Source organism: Polyodon spathula, chromosome 10, assembly GCF_017654505.1.
Source record: "Polyodon spathula isolate WHYD16114869_AA chromosome 10, ASM1765450v1, whole genome shotgun sequence".
In the NCBI taxonomy this organism is placed as follows: domain Eukaryota; kingdom Metazoa; phylum Chordata; class Actinopteri; order Acipenseriformes; family Polyodontidae; genus Polyodon; species Polyodon spathula.
The window spans coordinates 34,049,562-34,072,843 of record NC_054543.1 but is presented as its reverse complement, the minus strand read 5'-3'; the positions used below and the strand labels follow the sequence as shown (position 1 = coordinate 34,072,843).

Here is a 23,282-nt window from a genome sequence, read left to right as displayed (position 1 = left end):
TCCTCCTCTCTGGACTCTGGGAGTGGCAGCTCCTCCTCCTCTCTGGACTCTGGGAGCGGCAGCTCCTCTTCCTCTCTGGACTCTGGGAGCGGCAGCTCCTCTTCCTCTCTGGACTCTGGGAGCGGCAGCTCCTCTTCCTCTCTGGACTCTGGTGACCATACAGTTCTGTGACTCTGGCAGCTCCTCCTCCTCTCTGGACTCTGGGAGCGGCATCTCCTCCTCCTTTATGGGCTCTGGGAGCGGCGGCTCCCCTCTATGGGCTCTGGGAGCGGCAGCTCCCCCTCTATGGGCTCGTGGAAGAGGTCCTCTCTGGAGTGCACCAACCACTCCCAGATCTCCCGTGATGGTGGTGAAGGCGGTGCTGGTGGGGTGCCTGCCGAGGACGGGGTTGGTGGTTGCTCCTGGTCCGGGTTGTGGGGGCATCCTGCCCAGCTGTGGCCATCAAGCTCACAGTGCCCACACCAGTCAGCTAGTTGCCCATCCGGACAGGACCTCCACCGGTGGTCATCCTTCCCGCACCAGGTGCACCACGGGAACAAGCTCACTGGGTCCTCCTACAGGGTTTGGGTTGGTGATGGCGGCTGCTGCTGCCACTGCTGCTGCTTCTCCCTCCGCTGCCTCTGCCTTTTGCCCATTCTTCTCTCCGATTACCAAAAAGAACCTACAAAAATTCAAAAAATTCCAAAAAAAAAAAAAAATTATATTATATACAAACAGGCACAAGGGCTAACAGAAAAGAGGTTCAAACAAAAATAAGTGAACTTACGAAAGTAAATGGTCAGGTTCCAAAGCTTTAGCACCAAACAATAAAATAAACAAAAAGGCCTTCTTTCTTCTCAAACACAAAAAAAACCTCTCAAACACAAAGCAAACTCCCAAACCAAAAGGAAAAGATAAAAACACCTTCCAGCCAAGGCCTCTCCCCTGGCTTTTATCCCCTGTGGCTGGAGCCCAATTAACCAATAATTATTCAATTAGAACTCCAGCCACATTCTCACATGTTTTTCTGGCAGGGAGAAATTTAACCCCCTCCCTGCCAATTCCAAAGATATTCATATAGACAGGGAGTTCCCCGTCACACACTTCCATACAAACAAATCAACAACGCTCTAAAAACTTTAGTAACTCACTGTAAACAATTTTAGGAAAACATTTTCTTCAATATTGTATTCTTTTTAGGGGTAATCCATGTAAAGTAACTAAAATGCAGCCTCTTGTTTACATGGTTACACACACTGGCCTGTGAGTGGATGATTATGAGCCTGTGGTTGCACAAAGGGGGAGGAAAATTAGGGCTGCCAGCATTCTTCTTATTTAAAGCTGTAACTCCTAAAAACGTGCTTGCAGAGTTTGTGCTGGGGCTGGTGCTGAAGGAAAGGGAACACACACACACTGACTTAATGGTGCTGTAATAACCTTCATTTTGTCTTCTTTTTTTCTCAACTGCACACTGAAAATCTCATGTCTTAAATGTAGACATGGTGAACTTTATGAAATCCAGGACTTTTCTATTTTTTGCTGTTTTTGTGGTTCATGTTTTTGTTGTGAAATGTCAAGGAAGTGGTAAGTTGAATCATTGTTTATAATTTATTATAATGATACTTTCAGCATCAATGTATAGGCTTTTTTTTGTTAGCTCAGACATGTTTGTATGACTTTAATTTATCTTACATTATAGTTTCTTTTAAGTGGCTATATAAAATAAAAGTTTTGCACACTGTATGGTTTTGCATTGTCAATAACCCCTTCACCATTGCTTGTTGAATGCAATTTTAATGAGAACATTTGTGAATTACATTTTGCTTGGGGAGTAAAACATACAACATGGGAGCAGTTTTTCCCTCCCCTTGCGTCAAAGTATGCCTGACAGATTCAATGTACTCTATGTATGTAACATACTCAATGTATGTAACATACAAACTGATGTTTTTGGACTTTTGTTGTAGCTTGAACAGTTTCCAGAACTGTATGGTCACAGTTTTCTAGCACCTGAGGATTTTATCCTTTTTTTTTAAAGTCCTTTATCCTGGTCCCTTTTAGTAAAAGATGCTGTCAGCCAGGAAATCTACATTTATTTAATTTTTCAATTGTATTTGGATATGGCATTTCTGATAACGTCAAGCAAAACATTGCGGACTAGTACAGCTTTACTCTTAAAAAGATATTCTTTTTCTTTGGTCCTGCTATGTAATTCACCCTTCTATTTTATAATTCAAAGGGAACATCTGTACACCCTTTAACAGTACAGGACCTAACATGGCCTTGACACACAGCTAATGCATTAATGTTATGCAGATGTTGGGAGGCACTGAAGAAAAATATATGTGGTGATTTAAAAAAAAAAAAAAAAAAAAAAAAACTGAAGTGAGGTTAGCTGGAAACATTTAGCAAGCATAGAAAAATGCACATGATGGAATACTTTACAAATAGTGCAATGATGTCATACATTTACCTGTAATGTTGGCCTTCTAATAGGATAAGTCATCATTTAATCTGGAAACTCCATAAGGAACCACCAAGCTGCAAAACTGTTGAAACAGTTAAGGGATAACATTTTAGTGTTGTAATGTGTGCCACTTATTGGAGCCTAAGATATTGAATGTATGAAGATGTGTTTGTGGTGTGGTTCTCAGAGACTCAGCAAGAGCCCTCTAGTGGTTAAATAACTGCTTTGTTTTCTTCTTTTCTTTTTCATTATCTTCATATGGCTGTACACTACAACACAATAGATTCAACATGGATTAAAATTTAACAAAGTCCTTACATTATAATACACAGTTTATTATTTATAAAGGAAAAAAGAAAAAAATTGTATATGGAGTCCAATCTACTACCTCTGCATTGGTAGAACCTCTTAAGATGCAAACAGTAAAATGTTATAGATCTGAATCCAAGAGGGTAGATAGCTACAAGGGAATAAAACAGCACGCAGCAATGTCATTACTGATTATTTTTTATTTATTCTCTATTGGATGTGTAAGGCTGTGAACCAAGACTGAAACATGTTCAAGAGTCATCTGTTTTTAAAGCTTGTTTTATATGCTGTAAGGTATTTTGTTTTGTAATTCCTAGTGCTTTTGAAGTTCACTCTACTTTCAACGGAATGTGGAAACATCTCTTCATCTGGTTATTGGTATATGTGAACATTTTCATAAACCCATTGGAGCTAGAGTGCATAACCAGTGTTTAAAAAAAAAAATTGTGTTTTCTTTTAAAGAATAACGTACTGTAGATGACACATATTTGTCAAGCACATCAATGCATAGTGGCAATGCAAAGCAGTGGCAAGTGGCAAAGATTGTTTGAGATACTCTGGGTGTGCAGCCATCTAGATGGTGAGGGGAAAGGATGTCTATTTTAAGACCATATGGCACTAAAAAATAATATAAATAGTCACGTCTGTAAGAGTGACACAAGCAGGAACACATTTCAATGTTAAAAATTGTATGTTAGGAATTTTATATATTTTTCAAAAATACTTCTAAAGTAGTAAAAGGATAGGTCACATCCCAACAGTTAAGAAATTTGAAACCATTTATAATACAACCTATTGCTAATGTGCTTGTGGAGTAACTTGTTACACTACTGAATTGTTGCTGTGGTTTTCCATGGGGATAATTCATACTTATTGGACAAAGAATTGTATTCTTCTCTTTCAATGTGACCATAGTTTGTCTCCAGCTTCACGTTGTCTGATTGTTTTTAGTACTTTGCTTCTTATGGCAGAGGGGAATGCATAGTTTCTATTTTTTTTTATTTTTTAAGATATCTAAAAAGCTTGTGGTTTGTGGCGAAACAAACAAGTTGCTGATTTGGCAAAAGCATTGCCAGGAGAAAATATAGACGCACCCATGGCTAAAAAAAAATTCAGTTTAAGATTTTACCAGGCACAAGAGGCTAACACTTGTTGCTTGAGTTGCTAGGGTATTTTTTAAATGTATTTTTTAGTGCAGCTTGAGCTAGTTGGAAAAGTTAAGCTTGATTCGATTTTGATTCTCATTTGGAAAACATATGCATAGTTTTACTACTGCTACTTTTAATTAAGAAGAATTCATACAATGAATAATTGCAAACAGCAATCGTTTCTGTTACTTTGTTCAATGCTGATTACTATTTTCTTTAAAAGAAACGTAATTAATTAAATGTTTTTTGAAATGTGGTGGACATTTTAAGGAACATAAGTAATTGGGAATGTTTCTAGGAACATATTCTAAGCAAATGTTAGGAGCTACATAATTTATATCAAGTTACAGTCAAGTCATGTGCACATGCCTGCTTGTCATGGTCCCACGCAGATCACTTTTATAACTTTAATGATGGGTTTGCAAAACTTCTAAAATGTCAAGGCCCTTAGAAGCTTTAAAGGCCTCAATTTAGTTTTGTCTTGGATGCCGCATAGACAATTCGACCCAAGTTTAGAAATGTATTCAGTCAAATTAACCAATAAATACTTTTTTTTTTAAAAGATAGAATAAATAACAACTGTTACAATTTCTTATCTGATATCATCCATTTTCACAACAATGTTTCACCATATGCTTTCACAAGAAATATATTGCATTTACAAGAATACTTTGCCATGCAGATCTAGGTTTTACTACACTTTGTTATAGTCTTGCCATAGTGCTACAATACTTTTAAAAGCACTTAAAAATAGACATGTGTGGTGGCAAATACAGTGAAACATGCACAAATACTGTTTAATGGTAACTTCTCACAAAAAGAAACAAATGCTGGTCTAATTTGGCTGCTCTGGTGATAGAATCATATTCAAGATAAATTACAAATATTTTTTTTTTTTTTTTTTTTTTTTTTTTTTTTTTTACTCAAACAGATGCACTATTGGGGAAAAAAATGATCAGGCAGTGTTGACACTGACCAGACAAAATCCTTTCAGATCATTCCCCCGCCCAAAATTTGGTCTCCAAAGTAGTTGGGGGAGTGACTTCAACGAGCACGCAAAAAAAGCACAAAGAACATGGAAAATGATAACACATGGTCAAAGGAGCAGGATTTTGAATGTCATCCTTTATAGTAAAGTATTATTAATTTGGAGGGTTATACTGTACAAGTTCCTGACCAAATGTGAAGATAAATGGCCATATATGTGATTCATTGATACCTTCTTTATAAAAAGTTTTTTATTCATGAAAGTCAATGCTTGAAGCACGAGAAAGAACATATCTATTTTTTTTTTTTTTTTTATTAATAGTATTGTATGACATAGTTAATGTTGGAAAATAAGTATTTGGTGTTTTGAGACCTGATTCTAGAAGCATGTCATTTTATTTGAATGGATTTGGCCCAAGCTTCTGACTTGTAAAAGTGCTGGTCAAGTGTTAGCTGGACCTCCAAAGAGGCCACTGACCTCTGGAAGGGGCTACAGCATGGGCAGTGAGGGGTGGATGGGGTAAGTGAAATGCTGTGTAATAAGAAATTCTGATACCCTCTTACACTGAGTAGATTATTAAGGTAGATTAGTTTAATTACAACTTAAAATGTATATAGCTTAAAATGTTTGATAGCTGAGACGGTGTTGCCTTAGTTACAGTAAAAAATAAAATAGGAACTCATAGAAGAGATAAAAATATATATAAACTTCTGAAGGATTTTAGATTTTATAAAAACTGCAGTGCAGTATTTGTCAATTGTTCAATAGCATTACACCTGATTACAGATCAGGGGTATTGGATACATACCGTGTCTGCACTAACAGTGGTAATTTTGCAGTTTTTGCAATTAGTGGCAGGATCAAACTGTGAGAAAAAAAAAAAAGTAAATGGCTTTAATTACATTGAGCCATAACAGTGTTTAAGCTCCTTTCAGTTTTCAGAATGTACAGAAATGTGTTACTGCCACACTTCTGGGTAATCAAAGCTAATTGTAAACTTTTTATTACATTGATCACTCCAGAACTACACACTATTCATTCATTTTACCATGTGATAACTGTATCAATAAAGGGTTAATCTTGATAAATGCACTGTTTATTCTTTTAACTGTGTTCTGTGTTCTGAACACCTCCATTTTGAAGTTTAGCAACACCTGTTTCTATTTAAATGAATATGATCCGCCAATGTTGAGATAATGAGGATCTCATACATAATTAACATATTTGCAACCATACTGTAGCAGTGAGTGCTATTTTGTACTGTGCAAAGTCTGAATTAAGCTTAGTATTTAGCTTAGTGTACCTTTTGCAAAAGGATACTACCTTATTTTCGGTGGAAAGGAAAATAAAATTGAATTTAATATTAAAATTTGTTTTAGCAAATAATCATACATGTTTTGTTATATATTGTATGACTATAAGCCTAACAGTTAAGTCTGAGTAAATTTATTAAAATTGAATACATATTCAATGGAACTACAGAGGCTTAGAGATATAATCCTTTAACTGTGTTTAGTATTTGTTGTCTAGTATTTCTGATCTGTATTTGCAGAGTCAAATATTTAGTGGCGTTAATAAAAGCTTAAGAAACATATAAGTGTTTTTAATTTGTATACAACTTTAAGCTTTAACAAAAGCAATTCTTTACCAATACTATTTAAGATTTTCAATCTTTTGGTTTGAACTTTTTTCAAAAACTGTGGGGTAAAGCATTTTTGTTTTTCCAAAGTAACCCTCTGTGGTGGAAATCTTGAAACTATTAGTGTTTTCTGCTTTATTTTAAGTAATGTTGTGTCCGTTGATTCTTGTGGGACCTGCCACTCGTTTCTTATGTTGGAACTAAATACCCAAATGTCTAAGTGCAGGGCTGTCAAATCTGTCAAAATAAATTCCATTGCTGCCAACAATTGTTTGAACAAACACCAAAAGGAGGGGGCATGGTTAACAAGCAGAACCTTCACAGAGAAAAGCATTAGAACACTGAATACTTCTCTGGAAGTTTAGCATTGTTTTAGGTTTCAGGTTTTCTAAGAAAGGCATAAAAACTCCCTCACTGGCTTTCTGAAGCTCTTCATTTAATTATTTTTTTTTCTAGGGGTTCATTAGTAAAAAGGACAATTTCACATTTTAGTGAGCCTCCTGTTAAATTAAAGTTCTGGCAGAACTTTAATTTTCTATTTGATCAGGTGACATGCCTGGACAAAAATCGGATTATTTTTTATATGTATATATAAGTGACGGATGGGTCAAAGGTCCAGGGCTGACAAGAATGTGCCCTGGTCATGACCTGCTGCAAGAAAATTTATGCTCCAGGCATTTACAATAGATGATAGAGTAATATTTACAGTACGACACACCCTCCAGGGCAGGATTGCCTTTCGAAGCTGCAATGAAAACGGTTGTGTGTGTGGGGCTCACTACATTTCAACAGATTCACAATATGACATTGTGCCCTTTATATAGAAAAAGCACATACCTGTCAATTTAAATTCACTACAGTAAACCTGATTGTGTATCAGTTTGCTTGTTTTTTATTTATTTATTTTTTTACTCTCTTTGTTTATGAGGATTTTTAAATTGGCATCATTGTCCTTGAACAACTCAATGTTCATTGTTGATGCTGTGGACTACACTGATATTAATAACTATGTACTTTATTGAACAGTTCTCAAGTACAGAATGTCACACAACTTAAACAACGTTTGAAAGGACTGTGTTCTTTGAAAAACATGTTCCTGTTTTTTTTTTTTTTTTTTTTTTTTTTTTTTAAATGCATAACCTTTCTCAAGTACAAAATTAAATCCAGATTGAAGTCCATGTCTTGGATAGAACCACAAAAAATACCCTCTGAAAAAGTTTCCACTTGGACGTTTTAAGGCTAAAGCTTTGCTGCCATACAATGACATGTTATTGAACTCAGTGGGCTTATTAACAACAAATCAGATTGATGATGGGTGGCGTATTTCTAAGGATTTGGAAGAAAAAGTAAGTAACAGATCTTTAGTCATGCTGCAAATTGGGATTCTGTCTTGTTCCATTTTATCAGACTTCATTGCTGGGTAAGGTCATTTTTTAAATGACAGCTTTATAAACATTTCCGTTAACAGATTTAAAACTGAGCTACTTCAAAACCATTTGAAATCAAGGCAGGGTGTGGTTTTATATGCTTTCCTTATTATATGTTAGGAAAATAGTTTCTAACATATAATTAGGGAAGCATACGATTTTCTTTAAATATCTCATATACTTTAGATCAAGAATGTAATGAAAAGTAGAAGCTGTCACTTCTAACCTGATTACATATTCATGTGCCAGTCTGATTGTCTCATTTTATTACTTTACTCTCTAATGTGTATTGCACAAGTGTGCATCAGGCAAGTTACATTCAAAATATATATGTATTTTATTTTTTTAATCAAACCATTAATGTAAGTCAAATGTCATTTTTTAAAAAAAAATTTCGTTGTTTTCGGACTTAGTGATATACTAACTGCAAATCAGGCAGTAATACACTTCAGAGTTTAACATTTCTCTGTATCTGGAGAGCTGCTTATCTAAATGTGGTGTAACTTGGTTAGGGCATTCATCAGAAGCAGTGGCAGAGTATACATGTTACTATCATATGTGTTGATAGTGTCAGCTATTTGGAATTCTATTTAAGCAAAACCTTGTTAGTTGTGTTCTCCAAATCTGGACACTGATCCCACCTAGGTCTGACATCATTCCATTTATCTTCCGTAATGGACATCTGCATCTGCTTGTCAGAAAGAACTGTCATCCTGGAATTTCCTTTATCCTGTGGAGCCAACATTCCCTAATTTGGTTAACATTTGAGACTTTATCTTGAGTGAGTCATTGTGGTGTGCTGAAGATGGAGAGATGTGGAAGCTGTGGCAACATTGTCTTTTTTTATTTTATTTTGGTTATAAGTAACAATCTTCTAATAGCACTAGAACAAAAAAAAAATGTCTTGAGTAAAAATTGCCTAATGCATGAAACTTTAGAACAGACATATGTCGTGAAAATACTTTTAATCAAAGTTGTTTTTATAGTTTATAGATTAAGGCCCTGGGGTAGAGCTTATTGGGGTGACTGAACATACATTCTGAATTTGTTAAGTGGCCTTGTATAATCCAGGTCTGAACAAAAAGATTTGTATTTATTTAGTATACTTTTGCTTTAGTCCATTCCCCAGCAGTGGTTTTGGAAGGGATAACCCGAGGTTTAGAAGTTTACTGTTTTTTTTTTTTTTTTTTTTTTTACTTTTGCAGATTTACAAGTCATCACAATACAACATCAAGGGACCTTTTCTGGTGTTGCAATTTGTACATTTAGAAACCAAACAACTCGATTTAATTCTGAATTCTTTAGAGAGCTGAGTTAGGATTGTGTTATCAATGGCATGTCAGTGAAACCCCTAAAAAATCTTGGAAATTGCAGTTACTTTGAAACAAAAAAAAGAAAGTGTGTTGTTTTTTAAAACTTGAACTTTTATTTTATATAAACTGTATTGTTGTCTGATCATGTGTGACTGTTACATGCAACATATAGACCTGAATGATTTATTTTCCTTTGTGCTTACATCAACCATTTTATTAACACCAGTAACATAAAAACAACATTAGATAACTTATATGATACCAAAACAAACAGGTTTAAAATGTGAGGTTCTCAAACTCAGTCCTGGGGATCACCTCTGTGGTTTTCATACCAGCCAAGCTCTCAATTACTTGTCTTAAACAATTGCAGTTCAAGCTACTTATAAAATGTTATAGCTAACATGGAATATGCAACTGTTCAAGAGCTGAAAACAAGTAAAAAGGTCTAATTAAGCAAATGATCAGTTCAATTAAGGGTCTAATTAAGTAATTGAGAGCTCGATTGGAATGAAAAGCAGCAGCCACAGGGGGTCTCAAGTACTGAGTTTGAGAAGCCCTGACCTAAACCATACGTTGGAAGTAGTGCCTCATTGCAATAAATAAGATGTACCAATTTGAACTCATGACCTTCAGGTTTTCTATGGAAGTAACAGCTCTACAGAATAACTCAACACTGTACTGAAGTTGTAGATAAGACAAACAACGATTTGTGATGTAAATTGTCACCTGATGGGAGATGTGAGGGTACAGGCCTAGCTGGTAAAACAGTCTTCTTCTTATATTATCTGTATAGGTACAGGTATATACTTTTATAGACATTGTATTTCTAAGGCTTTGAAAGAGGACTCCCGATACAGAACGCAGAAATGTTTAGTTATGCCCTAACTTTAACTCTCATAAGGACACGTCGGGAAAACTCACCAGACCCCAGCAATAAAACAACATATAACTAACAACTGGAGTAAATGAATGAATGAAAATGTGTATATGAACTCTTTATTTTGCTTTTCCTTTACTTCTAGCCATCGTTTGATACAATGTGTTGTTTATGCTCTCCTAGCAAGTGAAGGCACCACTGCATTCTGGACACTGTAGTTTATTCTGGGAACATGACATCTGGGCACATGAGATATCATTGGAAAGCCCCAATCCTCTTCTTTCACGTGGAAATGTTCCTAGCTCTGTGTCTTTTTTGAGTTACATGCACTTGAACACACCTACGGAATTGCTGGAAAGAAATGGAAAGACTGTCGCCTCAAGGACTTTTTCAATGTATCGCTGAGCAGTAAGGTTGCCCTCAATTTGCACTAAAGGCATTCTTGTGTTAAAGGAGACAACCCCACCGGTTGGCTTGAACAATGCAACAGTCAGCATAATGCTCACCACGATATCTCTACACATGTTGTCTTCTGTCAGGTCTGTCAAGGGCAAAACGGCATTCATCGGTGAATAAAACACTCCACCACTCTCTCTGCCGCCACCTCAGGTGTTCTCTGGCCCAGAGAAGACATGCAGATGGCAAGCTACAGTCATTCTGCTGATGCGCGGGTTATTTCTTCCTGGAATTTCTCATGCTGTCGCCACTGCTGTCTGAACCTGATTATGCAGATGGATTAGTTAGATGTGACAGTCCTGGGCAGGTGTGGTGACCCTCTGCCTTCAAGGATGTGGCCTGTCCCTCACAGAGCCGGTTTCCTGGTTTCTCTGGACTAGTCTGCTGATTGTTGAAATAGAACATTTCATTCTTCTGGCAACTTGTCACAGACAGGTCACCTTCAATCATACCGATAGCAACCAGGCGATCTTCATTACTCAAGCGGGGCATAGAGGTATCTTTCACTTTTCTTGCATTAATTAAAATCAACTTTTGGAATGGCTATTTATACAGCTAAGCTGTTTCACCATCCACAAACCTCAACAGACAGTTTTACACAATACCTTTTTTACGGTTGCACACGCAACCGGGCTCTTCACACTGCAGCAGCCTTGAGCAGACTGACTGCTTTCTTTTTAAACCCTGCACCTGGTTCTAATTTACAATCATGCCCAGGTGTTCAACAAACGTGCATTTACACATGTTTTTAGCAGTGAAGAATCTGACCCTCTCCCTGCTATCTTACACATCCCCCCCCTTGTCTCTACAAGACACTGGCCATTTAACGGCCACTTCCCTCCACCTTTAAAGGACCATCCCCCCTCATGTCCCAAATCTTTGATTTTCACCCTCTTCCACGGGCGGGCTTGAGGGTGGGTTGGTCCTTCCTCAGGAGCACTCAGGAAGGGACAACACACCAGCAAGAAGGGACCCGGACAGCTTGTCATGGCCTACCGAAACGCAAGCCTTTGACAGGGAGCAAGCAGTGACAGGCAGAAGTGGGTCGCTCGGGACCTGCGCAGTGACGTCTGGGACCTCGAGGGGAACAAAGTGGAAGGAAGGGGGAGCGCACCCAACGTCTGACGCCCACGGAGCTGGGGATTGTGAGCACAGTTGTGCATGGCAGTGCTGCGACCTGGGTATAAGGTCCAGTGTAGGGAGGTCTGGACATTCCGGACTTGTGTCCCTACAGCTGGGGTACAGAACCACACTTAACAGCACCGGAGTGCCTCCCCCAGCTTGTTGCTGAGGCTCTGTTGGAGGTGCGTTGCTCACCTCCTCCCCCTTGACTTCAGCCGGTGTCTCCGGTGACAGGAATGGTTCCTCCTCCTCTGGTTCAGGAGACAACTGGGTTGCTTGAGCTGGACACAGCGGGGCTTCTCTTGCTTGCTCCCACATTTGGAGCAGCAGCTCCAACTCATTCGGCTCCCTCTCCAGCAGCCCTAGCTCCAGTCTCCACCTCTCGTTCTACTCCAACTGAGCAGTGGCATTCTGGTTGATCCTGGCGATTAACTCTTCAATGCTTTCTATTTTCTCGGTCGTAGGGGCTTCCACAATCGCTGCCAACATATGTAATCAAGCTGGCCATAACTTTGGGTTCTGCCCCTTTACGAAAAAAACATTTTTATATTGCAGGCCACCCTATCCTGCTACACGCATTGCCATATATATATATATATATATATATATATATATATATATGGCATTATACTTTACATTTTTTTTTAGTTCACAGGAGGCTAAATTAAAAAGTATGAAATTACAGTATTTACATGTTTGTTTATTAAGCCAATTCAAAAGAGAGAATGCAATTCCTTCAAGTCTCATTTTTTAATGATCAGTGACTGTGACCTGAGCTTTTCCATTTACTCTTGATAAGATATTTGCCTTTTTATGGCTTTGACTGTCTTGATTGGTTTAAAACCAATGAAATTTAAAACATACATCTGAAGTTAAGGTGATAGATAGACTCTACATTCAAAACTAATCTCATAATAGAGGTTAGAGGCAGGAAACACTTGTAAATTACAAAATCATAGAATGTTTACGAGGGGTTTGCCACCAATCTTCTCTGTCTGGTGGCTGCAGGCAACCAAAGGCATGTTGATTGTCAATTATACTGTAGTATGCATGTCACTAGTTGACTCTGATGTCATGCAAACAGATTGGATTCTGCATTATGTTGATAAGTCAGAGAGTAAATCAGGTATTTCAGAGAAAGTTGCACATACAGTATTGTCAGGTTACTAAATGTAATAGGATTTGAAAAGTATTAAAGATGAGATTGCAGCAACAGAGTTGGGGTAACTCACTACCTAAGTGAGGCGATACTGTAATAATATTACTTTTGTCAATAACGAGGTAATATAACACGTTAGATTTTTATTTTGAGTAATAATATCACAGTTACTTTCCTCAACAAAAAAAGAGACAAGTTAGTCTCGTTTCCTTTTCTTTGTTGTACACCTACATTAGTGGTCTTTTTTTTTATTTTAACCCCAACACGCCAGACCTTAATGACGGACATTTTGAAAAGAGCTTTGAAAAAAGGCTTTAAAGTTATAAGAGTAAAAAGGTTTCAGGATGCTAACAATGAAAAAAAAAAAATAAAGGTACGTGTGGAAGGGGTGTGGGTAATTGACTGACTAGGAGACAGACAGGTGTACTTGAAAACACCGCACAGGTGCCCAGTTTTATTTTCAAACAGTTCTTGCTTTTTCCGGCAGAGGGCACTGTTGACCGTGGGCTGCCTATCAACGATGATAGACAGCACCACGGAAATACCACAGCTGGTACGTGAACAGCAAGTGCACTCGCAGGTGCTCAAAGAAATAATAATGAAAACAGAAGGCGAAAAGAACAATGGAAAATAAGACAGTAATAAAAGTACAAGTAAAAGGTACTGCACTCGGCAGCGTTATGCCGGTCGCCGCTACCCGCACGACCCGGATCAACGTCCTACTCTGTAGGCTAACTAGCCTGTTCTTTCACAATACGCTGGGGTCTGCCCAAGGGTTCCCCTATCTCTCTCTCTCTCTCTCTCTCTCTCTCTCTCTCTCTCTCTCTCTCTCTCTCTCTCTCTCTCTCTCTCTCTCTCTCTCTCTCTCTCTCTCTCTCTCTCTCTCTCTCCTCTCTCTCTCTCTCTCTCTCTCTCTCCTCTCTCTCTCTCTCTCTCTCTCTCTCTCTCTCTCTCTCTCTCTCTCTCTCTCTCTCTCTCTCTCTCTCTCTCTCTCTCTCTCTCTCTCTCTCTCTCTCTCTCTCTCTCTCTCCGGTCCTGGATCAGAGCTTCCGCACTCTTGGTGCGTCTAAGTGGGCAGAGCTGAGGAAACAACGGAGCGTTACTTTATAGGGCTAACAATCTCCCAAGACGCGCCTCTCAGCCATTCAGAGAGGGGGAAAGTCTACACACCCACTTTTCCACCACCCCTCTTCCTGCAGCCCGTGAACACGCCAGGCGAGTCAGCACAGATGTCTCCCTGTTACAGTACGTTATTTGAACAATTATAGCAACATGTGGGGATGTGTAGCTTTATATTTTTCAAAACCCCGCTACTTACCCTTGAAAAAAAACGTTATATAATCAACACTACATTTTCCTAATATTTAATTTCCTACCAGATTAATTTCCTCCTATACTATCTCATTTCCACACAATCAGCCTAAAAGCAGCTTAACTTGAAAACTAACCCTTAACATCAAAATGTGCCAGATGTGCAATTGTGTTGACATGACATACAATAATAAATAATTATAATATAGCCCAAAACTTTAATCATTCTACAGATCTTGTGTGTTTCTGTAGTTCCGTCGATTAGCTTACTTTAATAGAATAAAGCTATTTCATCAGGAAATATGTATTTAGTATTTGCTAAAAAGCAGTATCCATATGAACATCTTCTATTTATTAATTATTAAACAAAACTGATTATATGGTATATGCGGAATAAACATGGCCTGTACTGTTTTCTCAGAAGAAGCAGTGAGCAATTATTGTCACAGCAGTGTATTTGAATGTATTTAAGAAAAACAACTGTTGTATTTATACTGGAAAAAAAAAACAGGAAAATGATCCTAGTCAGAAATGATGAGTGAAAACATAATCAGGTTCCAGAAGTTTGCTGATAAATATTCTTTCTTTTTTTATGTTCAAAGTATTTTGTTTGAATGGATGTTGTGGTTCATTCTTGTTATCTAGTGAATGCTGCTCTCTGTCGTCTCTTACCTTTTACTTTCACTAGGCAGCTACTGTACAACATTTGCTTGCAATTGCTTTGAGCAATCTGTACCAAGCAGGAACATTTTGAAAATGTTGTCCTGTCAACGTTACTGAACTCTGTTTGTTGCTCTGTTTATGCCTGTATTAGAAAATGAGAAGGTTGTGTACAGGACAAGGGAAGTTATAGCCCAACCAAGATATAAACCTTTTTGTTTCACTCAATTTGTATTTGGAATAGCAAACATACACTTGAAATAAATAAATAAATAAATAATCTATTTGTTTATCATGCTGGCTTGTTGTATGTGAACCCACAACCACTCACTGCCAGGACTAACCCATAGGCTATGCTCTTTGGTAATTGCAGTTTGAGGACATTTGGGGATTGAGAAGAGGTTTTTGCGAGATGCTTTCAGTTAATTTGGGTTATCTGCTTGGATCAACATAGCAAACATGTGTTTTTGTTCATCTTTTCCAAAGGGACTATGTAACATTCTTTTTCTCGTCATTACTCATGTTGTGTTATAAACATTGTACACATATGTATAAACATAGCTGTTGTAATGTATACAGACGACATTCTCACACAGAAAAAGAAGATTTGGTGACATGCTCTGCTGTGATTAATTGTCAATGAAACAAATAATTTGTGTTGCCTTACAAAAACTAGTTAAGAAAAACAATGTTGAAAGATTTCTGCCTGGGAAACAGACAATTTGTGTTGCTGGGTTGTCTTAGAAATACAATGGTGAATATGCATGATAGCATTTTATTTTTTTTATTAAAATAATAATAATGTAATAAATAGGTAAATTAGCAAATAAAAATAAATAAATTAAAAAAATTAAAAAACACGATATGTAAAACAAACAAAAAAGTGAATTAAAAATTAACAAGGCGCTATGCCTAGTATTCAATATACTTTTAAATGGGATTTTAAAAATAAATGTTCATAGAAGCTTTCCAGTAACTCTGGATGGCATCTATTCTCCTAAAACATACTGTGCATTATGAGCTGCAGTGTTATGCGATATGTTCTGATGAGTGAGCCCTCTTGTGGCCATTAATGTAATTTTACAAGAAACAGAACCTGCTGCGTTCTACTACCTCATTTCCCACACATGAAAGAAGTAAGCAATAGCTGCACTCTTCAGAAATTACATCCTTTCAGTTTATTGCTGACTGAGTGGAAGATGTGAACATATAATCACTACAGATGCACGCAACCTGTTATCAGCAATTTCATCTCAACGCTGCACACTTCTGGCTCACTATGTTGAGAAACCTTTTTGGGGATAAGGTCAACTGTTTCTATTTTCTGTGGGATCAGAAAGAATCCCCTTGCAGTGCATATTGTACTGTGAATACTCTTATTATTTTGAAATCCAAGAAACATTATGCCCAAATTACTGTAGTACATAGCCTTACTGTTTACTTTGAAATACTGTATGATGATTTTCAACTATACCAGAGGATCTGCATAAAAATGATATATTACCAAGTGATTTTTTAAAAGTAAAAGTACAAATAGTATATAATATCTTGTATATACAGATATGTACTTCCTCTCATTAGGTGTAGATCTCTGATTAATGATGATAATTGTTTATTTTTTAACATTGTAAAATGCTACTGACTACAATATTCTATAACTATGATGAGTGTACATTGGCTAAAATGTGAAGCAGATAATATCTATACAGCACTTGATTCCGTAAAAGAAAAAGGGCAGGACTAATCACAGGTTTCCCAACTTAACTTTGAAATTCATACAAGGAAACTGTGTCGTTAAAGAGGACTAGCAGCAATACTTTGTTATCCAGAGCTAGTAAACACTAAATAATGCTCAATTTAAAAATGCTGGAATCATTTCCGTTTTAGTATTTCTGTATGCTGCTTTCTGTATGAATTTATACATATCAGTATGGTGTGGTGATTTCTATAACAATTAAATGCTTGCGTAATTCTAGACGAGATCAGAGTGTTGTGATAAAGCTTAACAATACATGTCATGGTCACTCAAATTTTTACACTTGAAAAAATTTTTTACCATAATATATATATATATATATATATATATATATATATATATATATATATATATATATATATATATATATACACACACACACACACCTAAGGAAATATTTTTTGAAGTACTGCACATGCTGTTATTGTGTTCAAAATATGCTTACATCATCCCGAGAGAGGAAGTTCATATCTCTCAGGTAAAATCTAGTGAACTGTGAAATCCACTGCCCAAGATGAAATGTATAGAACTAAGATTGGGTGTTGACTAAGAAAATTGCCACATGCACATACAGTACCTTTTTTCTTTTCTTAGGGCACATGATTTTGTACAGCAAAAATGGTCACAGCAGCTAGCAAATTTAAAACATGTAACCACCAGTGTACATTACTTCAAATCACAAAACACCACAATTCTGCTTTACAGAGGCCCAGGACGAATAGGGATTGACATGTTCAGATCATGATTTAGCGGGTTTACAAAAGTAGAACAGGAACCGCCTACACCACATGCTGGCACAGCACCTAATTGCAGCCAGTGTCATTGTCCCTCACCTTCCTTTTGCCATACATTCAAAAGCTAGCCAAATCAAACAAATTCACTGTACTTTTAAAACTATTTAAGTTGATCTCCTTGCAAATTGTTATGTAATTTATGGATTACATTTTTTTGTAAATCCTGGGTTTTATTCTAAACCACAAATATCATATTCTTCCTTTAAAGATGCCCTACAGACACAGTCACATTTAATCAAGTTTAGGTATCCAACTGTTTTTTGGATGAAGTTAGCAGTTTTGAAGCCAATATCTCCACAGGCTTTTGTGAACTGCAGTTCATCGTAATAAAACTACCCCAGTGCATATTACACTATGTAACACAATTTTTGTTCCTGGGTAGTAAGTGTTATTTCCTAATTGCTTATGCCTCAGAAGTATAGAAAATGGCTATTATTCCCCACAAACTTTGCTTTTGTGACCAGGACAGTGATATTTCAAAATATCACTATTTCCAATGGGAAAACGGGCAAATGTATGTCTTTTCGTTCACATAAAGTCAGAAAAAAACAACATATGAATCCAAATTAACATGTATTTATAGTAAAGTAATACAAAAATGACTACAAAATATTTAGAAGTGAGTAGTTTTTCGAGATTTATGATTATACTGTATTTACAGTATAATTTGTTACACAGTGTTATTACAACGATTTCTACATTTTGAAATATGAGTTCTTTATATATTCCTGCTAAAACAAGTTGGAACCAATTGGCTATAAACCCAGATAGCAATGGTTCAAATGCCTGCCCTTGATTTTGGAAAGATTATCACATTTTACAACCACTTAAAAGTTGTGTGGGATTGAACTGAGATACTATATTTTATAAGCCAGTACATCAATCACAATACGATAAGCAATAGTTGCATTCACGTAAAGTAAAAATTAGCAGAGAAATATTAACTCTGCATTTTCATGGTGGTAAACCGAAAAAATAAATCACACTTTATTTCTAGTTTTCACCTAGGGATAAACTAGGATAAAAAAATAAAAAATACAAAAATACAAAAACTAAAAGTTAAAAAAAATCTTTCAGTTTTCTTGTTTAAATTAGAGGTTTTAATCATGACATTTTCTATTGAATGATCACATCTGTTCAGAGTTGGGGTAATTCGCTACTTAAGGAATGCTTTACTGTAACAATATTACTTTTGTCAGTAAAGAGGTAATATAACGTGTTAGATTTTTAATCCGAGTAATAACATTACAGTTTTGTTCTCTGTTGTACATCTACATTAGTGGTCTTTTTTTTTTTTTAACCCTGACACGCCAGACTACTTTAATGCAGATGCCTCATCACCAATGATGCAATCTCTTCTGAGATGGGGCAATCAAATCAATTCAGTTCACTCTCATTGCCATGGTGCCTGTTCTATTTACCCTCACAGTTTTGCTGTTGAGTTTGTGTCTGTGTGGTTTTCTTTTACTGCCTTGAAGTTTAAAAAAAAAAAGGTGTGATTTCTCCACCATGACCCAACTCTGCTGCATCCTGCTGTTGAGTTGAACCAGCCGACTTGTTTCAGCCCGCCTACTCAGCGCGCACCTGGTGTGGTGACTGTGTTTTTCCCATAGCTGAATTGATGTGTGTGCAAGCCTATATTTTTTTTCTATTACTGCTTAAGCAGTACATTTTTTCTTCCTGTCTAACACATCACAGCTCCTTAAGCCTGTTCTCCACTTCGGTATGTGCTACATGCGGCTCCGAAACCAGGTTATCACCGCGTTGCACCCTGGTGCAACACCATGAGCTTAGCCACTTGAGCCTGTGTGTGAGCCCGGTGGATGTTATGCACTACACAGGGTTGTGTTGACTATCTGTTTATGAAGACAGCCTTCCTCTTGGCTATCACCTCCGCAAAGCGGGTCAGTGAGCTATAGGTGCTGTTGGTGCACAGCTCCTGAATGCTTATTTGGGAAGATGGCAGCAGGGTGTCACTACATACAAACCCTGTTTTCCTCCCTTCCACATGAATCAGTCTGTGGAGCTGGAGTCTTTCCATCCACCTCCGTTTGCTTTGGAGGAGGATAGGTGATTGAATTTCCTCTGTCTGGTGCAGGCTTTGAGGTGTTATGTGAATAAGACAAGAGCTCTGTGTCATTCTGACCATCTCTTTGTCTGTCATGGTATACGGACCCTAGGACAGCCCCTCTCAAAGCAGCGACTGTCACATTGGATTGTGTGACACAGTCTCCACTGCGTATGATAGTGCTGGCTTGCCTAGACCTGGGAAGGTAGCTGCGCATTCTACCAGAGGGTTGGCTACATCTTGGACCTTCTTCAGTATTGCGGCTAGCTGGGCTACACAGCATACTTTCTCTAGGTTCAATGTGATAGATCCTTCCTTGCCTTCATTAGGTACGAGGCTCCTTGAGGTTGAATGCTCGCACTGCTAACCTTGGGTTTTGGGGTTCTGACGCGTCCCTCATTTGCTGCAATTCTGTTTCCCTTGCGACTGCTCTCTTATACTTTCCCATAAGTATGTTGTTGTTGAAAAGGAACAATGCAAAAAGAGAAATGGCTTCAGTGGGCTAACTATTTTGATCCCTCGGTAGGCGGAACTGAGGATGTCATCACAGGAAGGGGCCTATCGGCAGCTCTGATATAAAGAGCTCAGTAAATACCTACCAATAGGCAGGCATATCCCATAAGTATGTTGTTGGTCGTCTTTTCTTTCTGAGACCTAGGGTTACGATAAGTAACCTAACGCTTTATTTGTATGATTTTCTCTTCATGCTGCAAAATTATTGAAAGTCAGGAACTATTCAGGTTATTGTCTACATGCCAAAAACAATGTAACACGCTACTTTTTTTTAATTAAGTGGAAAGTAAGGACATTATTTTGTAAAGGAAAGCACTGATGAGCAAATGTTGTAAGTTGCAGTATTGTAAAATATTGTGTATACCTTCCAGCTGTCCTTTTGCCAAGGTCTTTGGAAGTTCCCTATAGCATTTTTTTGATGCTGCACTCAGGCAGACAAGATAAATCGTCCAAATATTTTTTAATCGATTAAAGCCTACAGGTGTGATTAATCGGTTAATCATAAATCAATTAAAACACCTAGTTTAAATCATGCAAGGGCTGAACTTTATTATTCCTTAGACTCAAGTTGCTATGATTTATTTTTCATATAACTTGTATGGACAAGTTTTTATCATTTTCATGCAAGATATTAAAACACAATAAGACCAATTTCCAGTGAATTCCAAAATACTGAAACAACAAAAACACTGAACAAAACAAGTTGAGACTGAAAACAAGACTTGACTGTAATGACAAGTTTATCATGCTGTGCACTGTAGAGGAATTGGGATCAGAGAGTAGCATGCCCGAATTTTCTTTTATAGAAGATGACTGCTTTGGTCTCTTGTGCAGATGTCACTAGGCCTAAGCCGCAGTATACATGTCTAATAATTATATTGTATTGTATTTTAATAATGTGGCTGTAAGAGTCACAGCATTGCAAAAACAATTTCAGTATATTCCAACATAAGTGCTACACATAGTTTCTAGATGTTAACTTACTAACTCCATAGAATAAAACAGGGTTTAATGTTAGTTCCAGATCCAAATTGTATGTGTATAGTTTATGGACATTAACTGCTTTAAAGGGCTTTATTTGTTTTCTATTAAGTTTGAAAAATAAAATGTACTTTCCAGGTGACAATTTATGGCCTTAACAAGCATTGGCAGTTTAAGAAGTACCCTATTGGCTGAATAAACAGACTGTGGTATTGATGCCATTTTAACATATTTCCAGAGGTCTTCATGTCTATAATTCTCATTAGCTGAATCATAATGATTCATATTACATTCTTTTTCTTTTCTTTGATGGCTTTGCATCAGGAGAACAGTTGACCAGAAGTTAACTAAGCCTCTTTTGTGTTAAAAAAAAAACTAGTATGTTTTGTCCCTTAAATGACTATTTTTCCATTATTGTACTGCACATCACTGTATTGTACACTGAATGTTTGAATAAAGAGGAAGTTCAAGTATAGTGTGCTTTTGTTTGTTAGGCTGTCTGAAAGAGCTTCAAAATGTTTTATAGTGCAAAGCTCCTATACAGGGAAACATCTGGTGGACAGTTTTATTTTATTTTATTTGTATGGCTATTGATCTTGCCCTCTACTGGTACATCATCAACTCAGAATCATCATACCAGTTTGTAATTAATTCATTTGTAGTATGTAATATGAATATGTTGAATGCATTATAAACGAACCCACTAGGGGCCATGCTTCCATCTTGAGCTAAACAGAGAAAATGAACAATGAGTCTAAGGGATTGTGAGCATTTGGGGGGGGGGGATTAAATAAATTTGAGTTTAACATATATGATCCTACTTTTTTCAATAAGAATTTTCCGGAAGAAAATTTACTTTTCTTTCTGTTATGCTCCAAGTAAATATGCAGTTTCATAAATTGTTAATTTAAATGTATATTTTAGTATTGTAGGCCTTACTTAACCTTCTCTCTTGGTATTGATATAAAACTGTAAAGATGACTGCTGTTTTATAAATATATACTGTAATTTCTGCTGGATTGGTCTGAAATATTAACTCATGTTAAAAGTTATTTCTAAACCCAAGCACTTTATTAACAATCATACTATATAAACACAATGACATTTAAGTTAAGTTTAGTAATATGCAAATGAATGGAATGTCATATATTGTAAATCCATTGTGTATATTGTGTAGTTTGAATGCAATTTGCCATACTATGTATAGATCTACATGTCTTTACTACAATAAATAACTTTGCCAAGGGGTCTTCAAGAGCAACAGCAATTCTCATCATATGCTCCTTTTTTTTCTGTTTGCTTTACAGGCGATGAACTGGGTTGTTCAAAGGATGGTCAGACCTACACAAATAGAGATATATGGAAACCACAGCCATGCCAAATCTGTGTTTGTGACAGTGGAACTATTCTCTGTGACGAGATTCAATGTGAGGAGATTCTGAACTGTGAAAAACCTGTAATACCTTTTGGAGAATGTTGTCCAATATGTCAAGATGGAGAGGGTGGCGATAGAGGCGATGGAGGCAGGGGAGGCGGTGGCAATGAAGGCAGCGCTGGTAAATATACTCTTCAGAGTACCTTTCAAATAAGAAAGTGCTAAACATGTGGCAGGCCATACAATACCTAAACTCATTGCTCATTTTATCAAACAAGTTAATGTTTGGAATAATGCTGGAAAAATATTGATACGTACTCTGTTTTTTGTGACTTGAAATAGCCTAAAACAAAACTTGATCTTGTTTTAATTTTTAGATTCATTATATTACTTCCAGGATAATAATATTTGTATATACACTGTAAATTATTTATATTTCCCTGTAATAATGTTATTAGTATAAAGCATTTGATTTACCTGTGTTAGCTATGTGATTATCTATGATGAAGCCCCTTTACAATGATTCCATTGTCCATTGCAATAACTATTTGCACATTGCCAGAACAGGAAAGAGATCTGTCATTATAAAAAATGCATTACGGTACTGTGCTGGGACTGCCATTGACCTGTAAGTGGCATGTCATCTGATATAATACAGTATTATATTTGGAATGTGTACATTGCGATTGCTGGAAAGTGTTTGCTGTGTGTCATGATAATGCATGCTTCCTTGTGGGGTTTTTACTGTACATAGGCTCACATTTCAGACATTTGTCTTTTCTGCATATTTAATGATGTCATTAGGTGGGTAATCTGAAATTCACATTCAAAGGGTGATTATTTATTTTATTTTTTTATTTATTTATTTTTCTTGTAAATCCAGGTTGTAACTGAGCAATGGAGAGATTGGGAATGTACACCAATGCTGCTGAGTTTGAAT

At 36.9% G+C, this 23,282-nt stretch overlaps 1 protein-coding gene across 1 annotated transcript in view; it reads left to right on the top strand.

The window, feature by feature from the left end:
• The first annotated feature begins 1,333 nt into the window (after positions 1-1,333).
• Positions 1,334-23,282, top strand: part of LOC121322169 (collagen alpha-2(V) chain-like) — a 61,586-nt gene continuing 39,637 nt past the window's right edge. The window contains 2 exon segments of the mRNA XM_041261742.1: positions 1,334-1,563; positions 22,275-22,523. Of these exon segments, the coding sequence (XP_041117676.1) occupies positions 1,479-1,563; positions 22,275-22,523 (334 nt within the window). The 5' untranslated portion in view covers positions 1,334-1,478.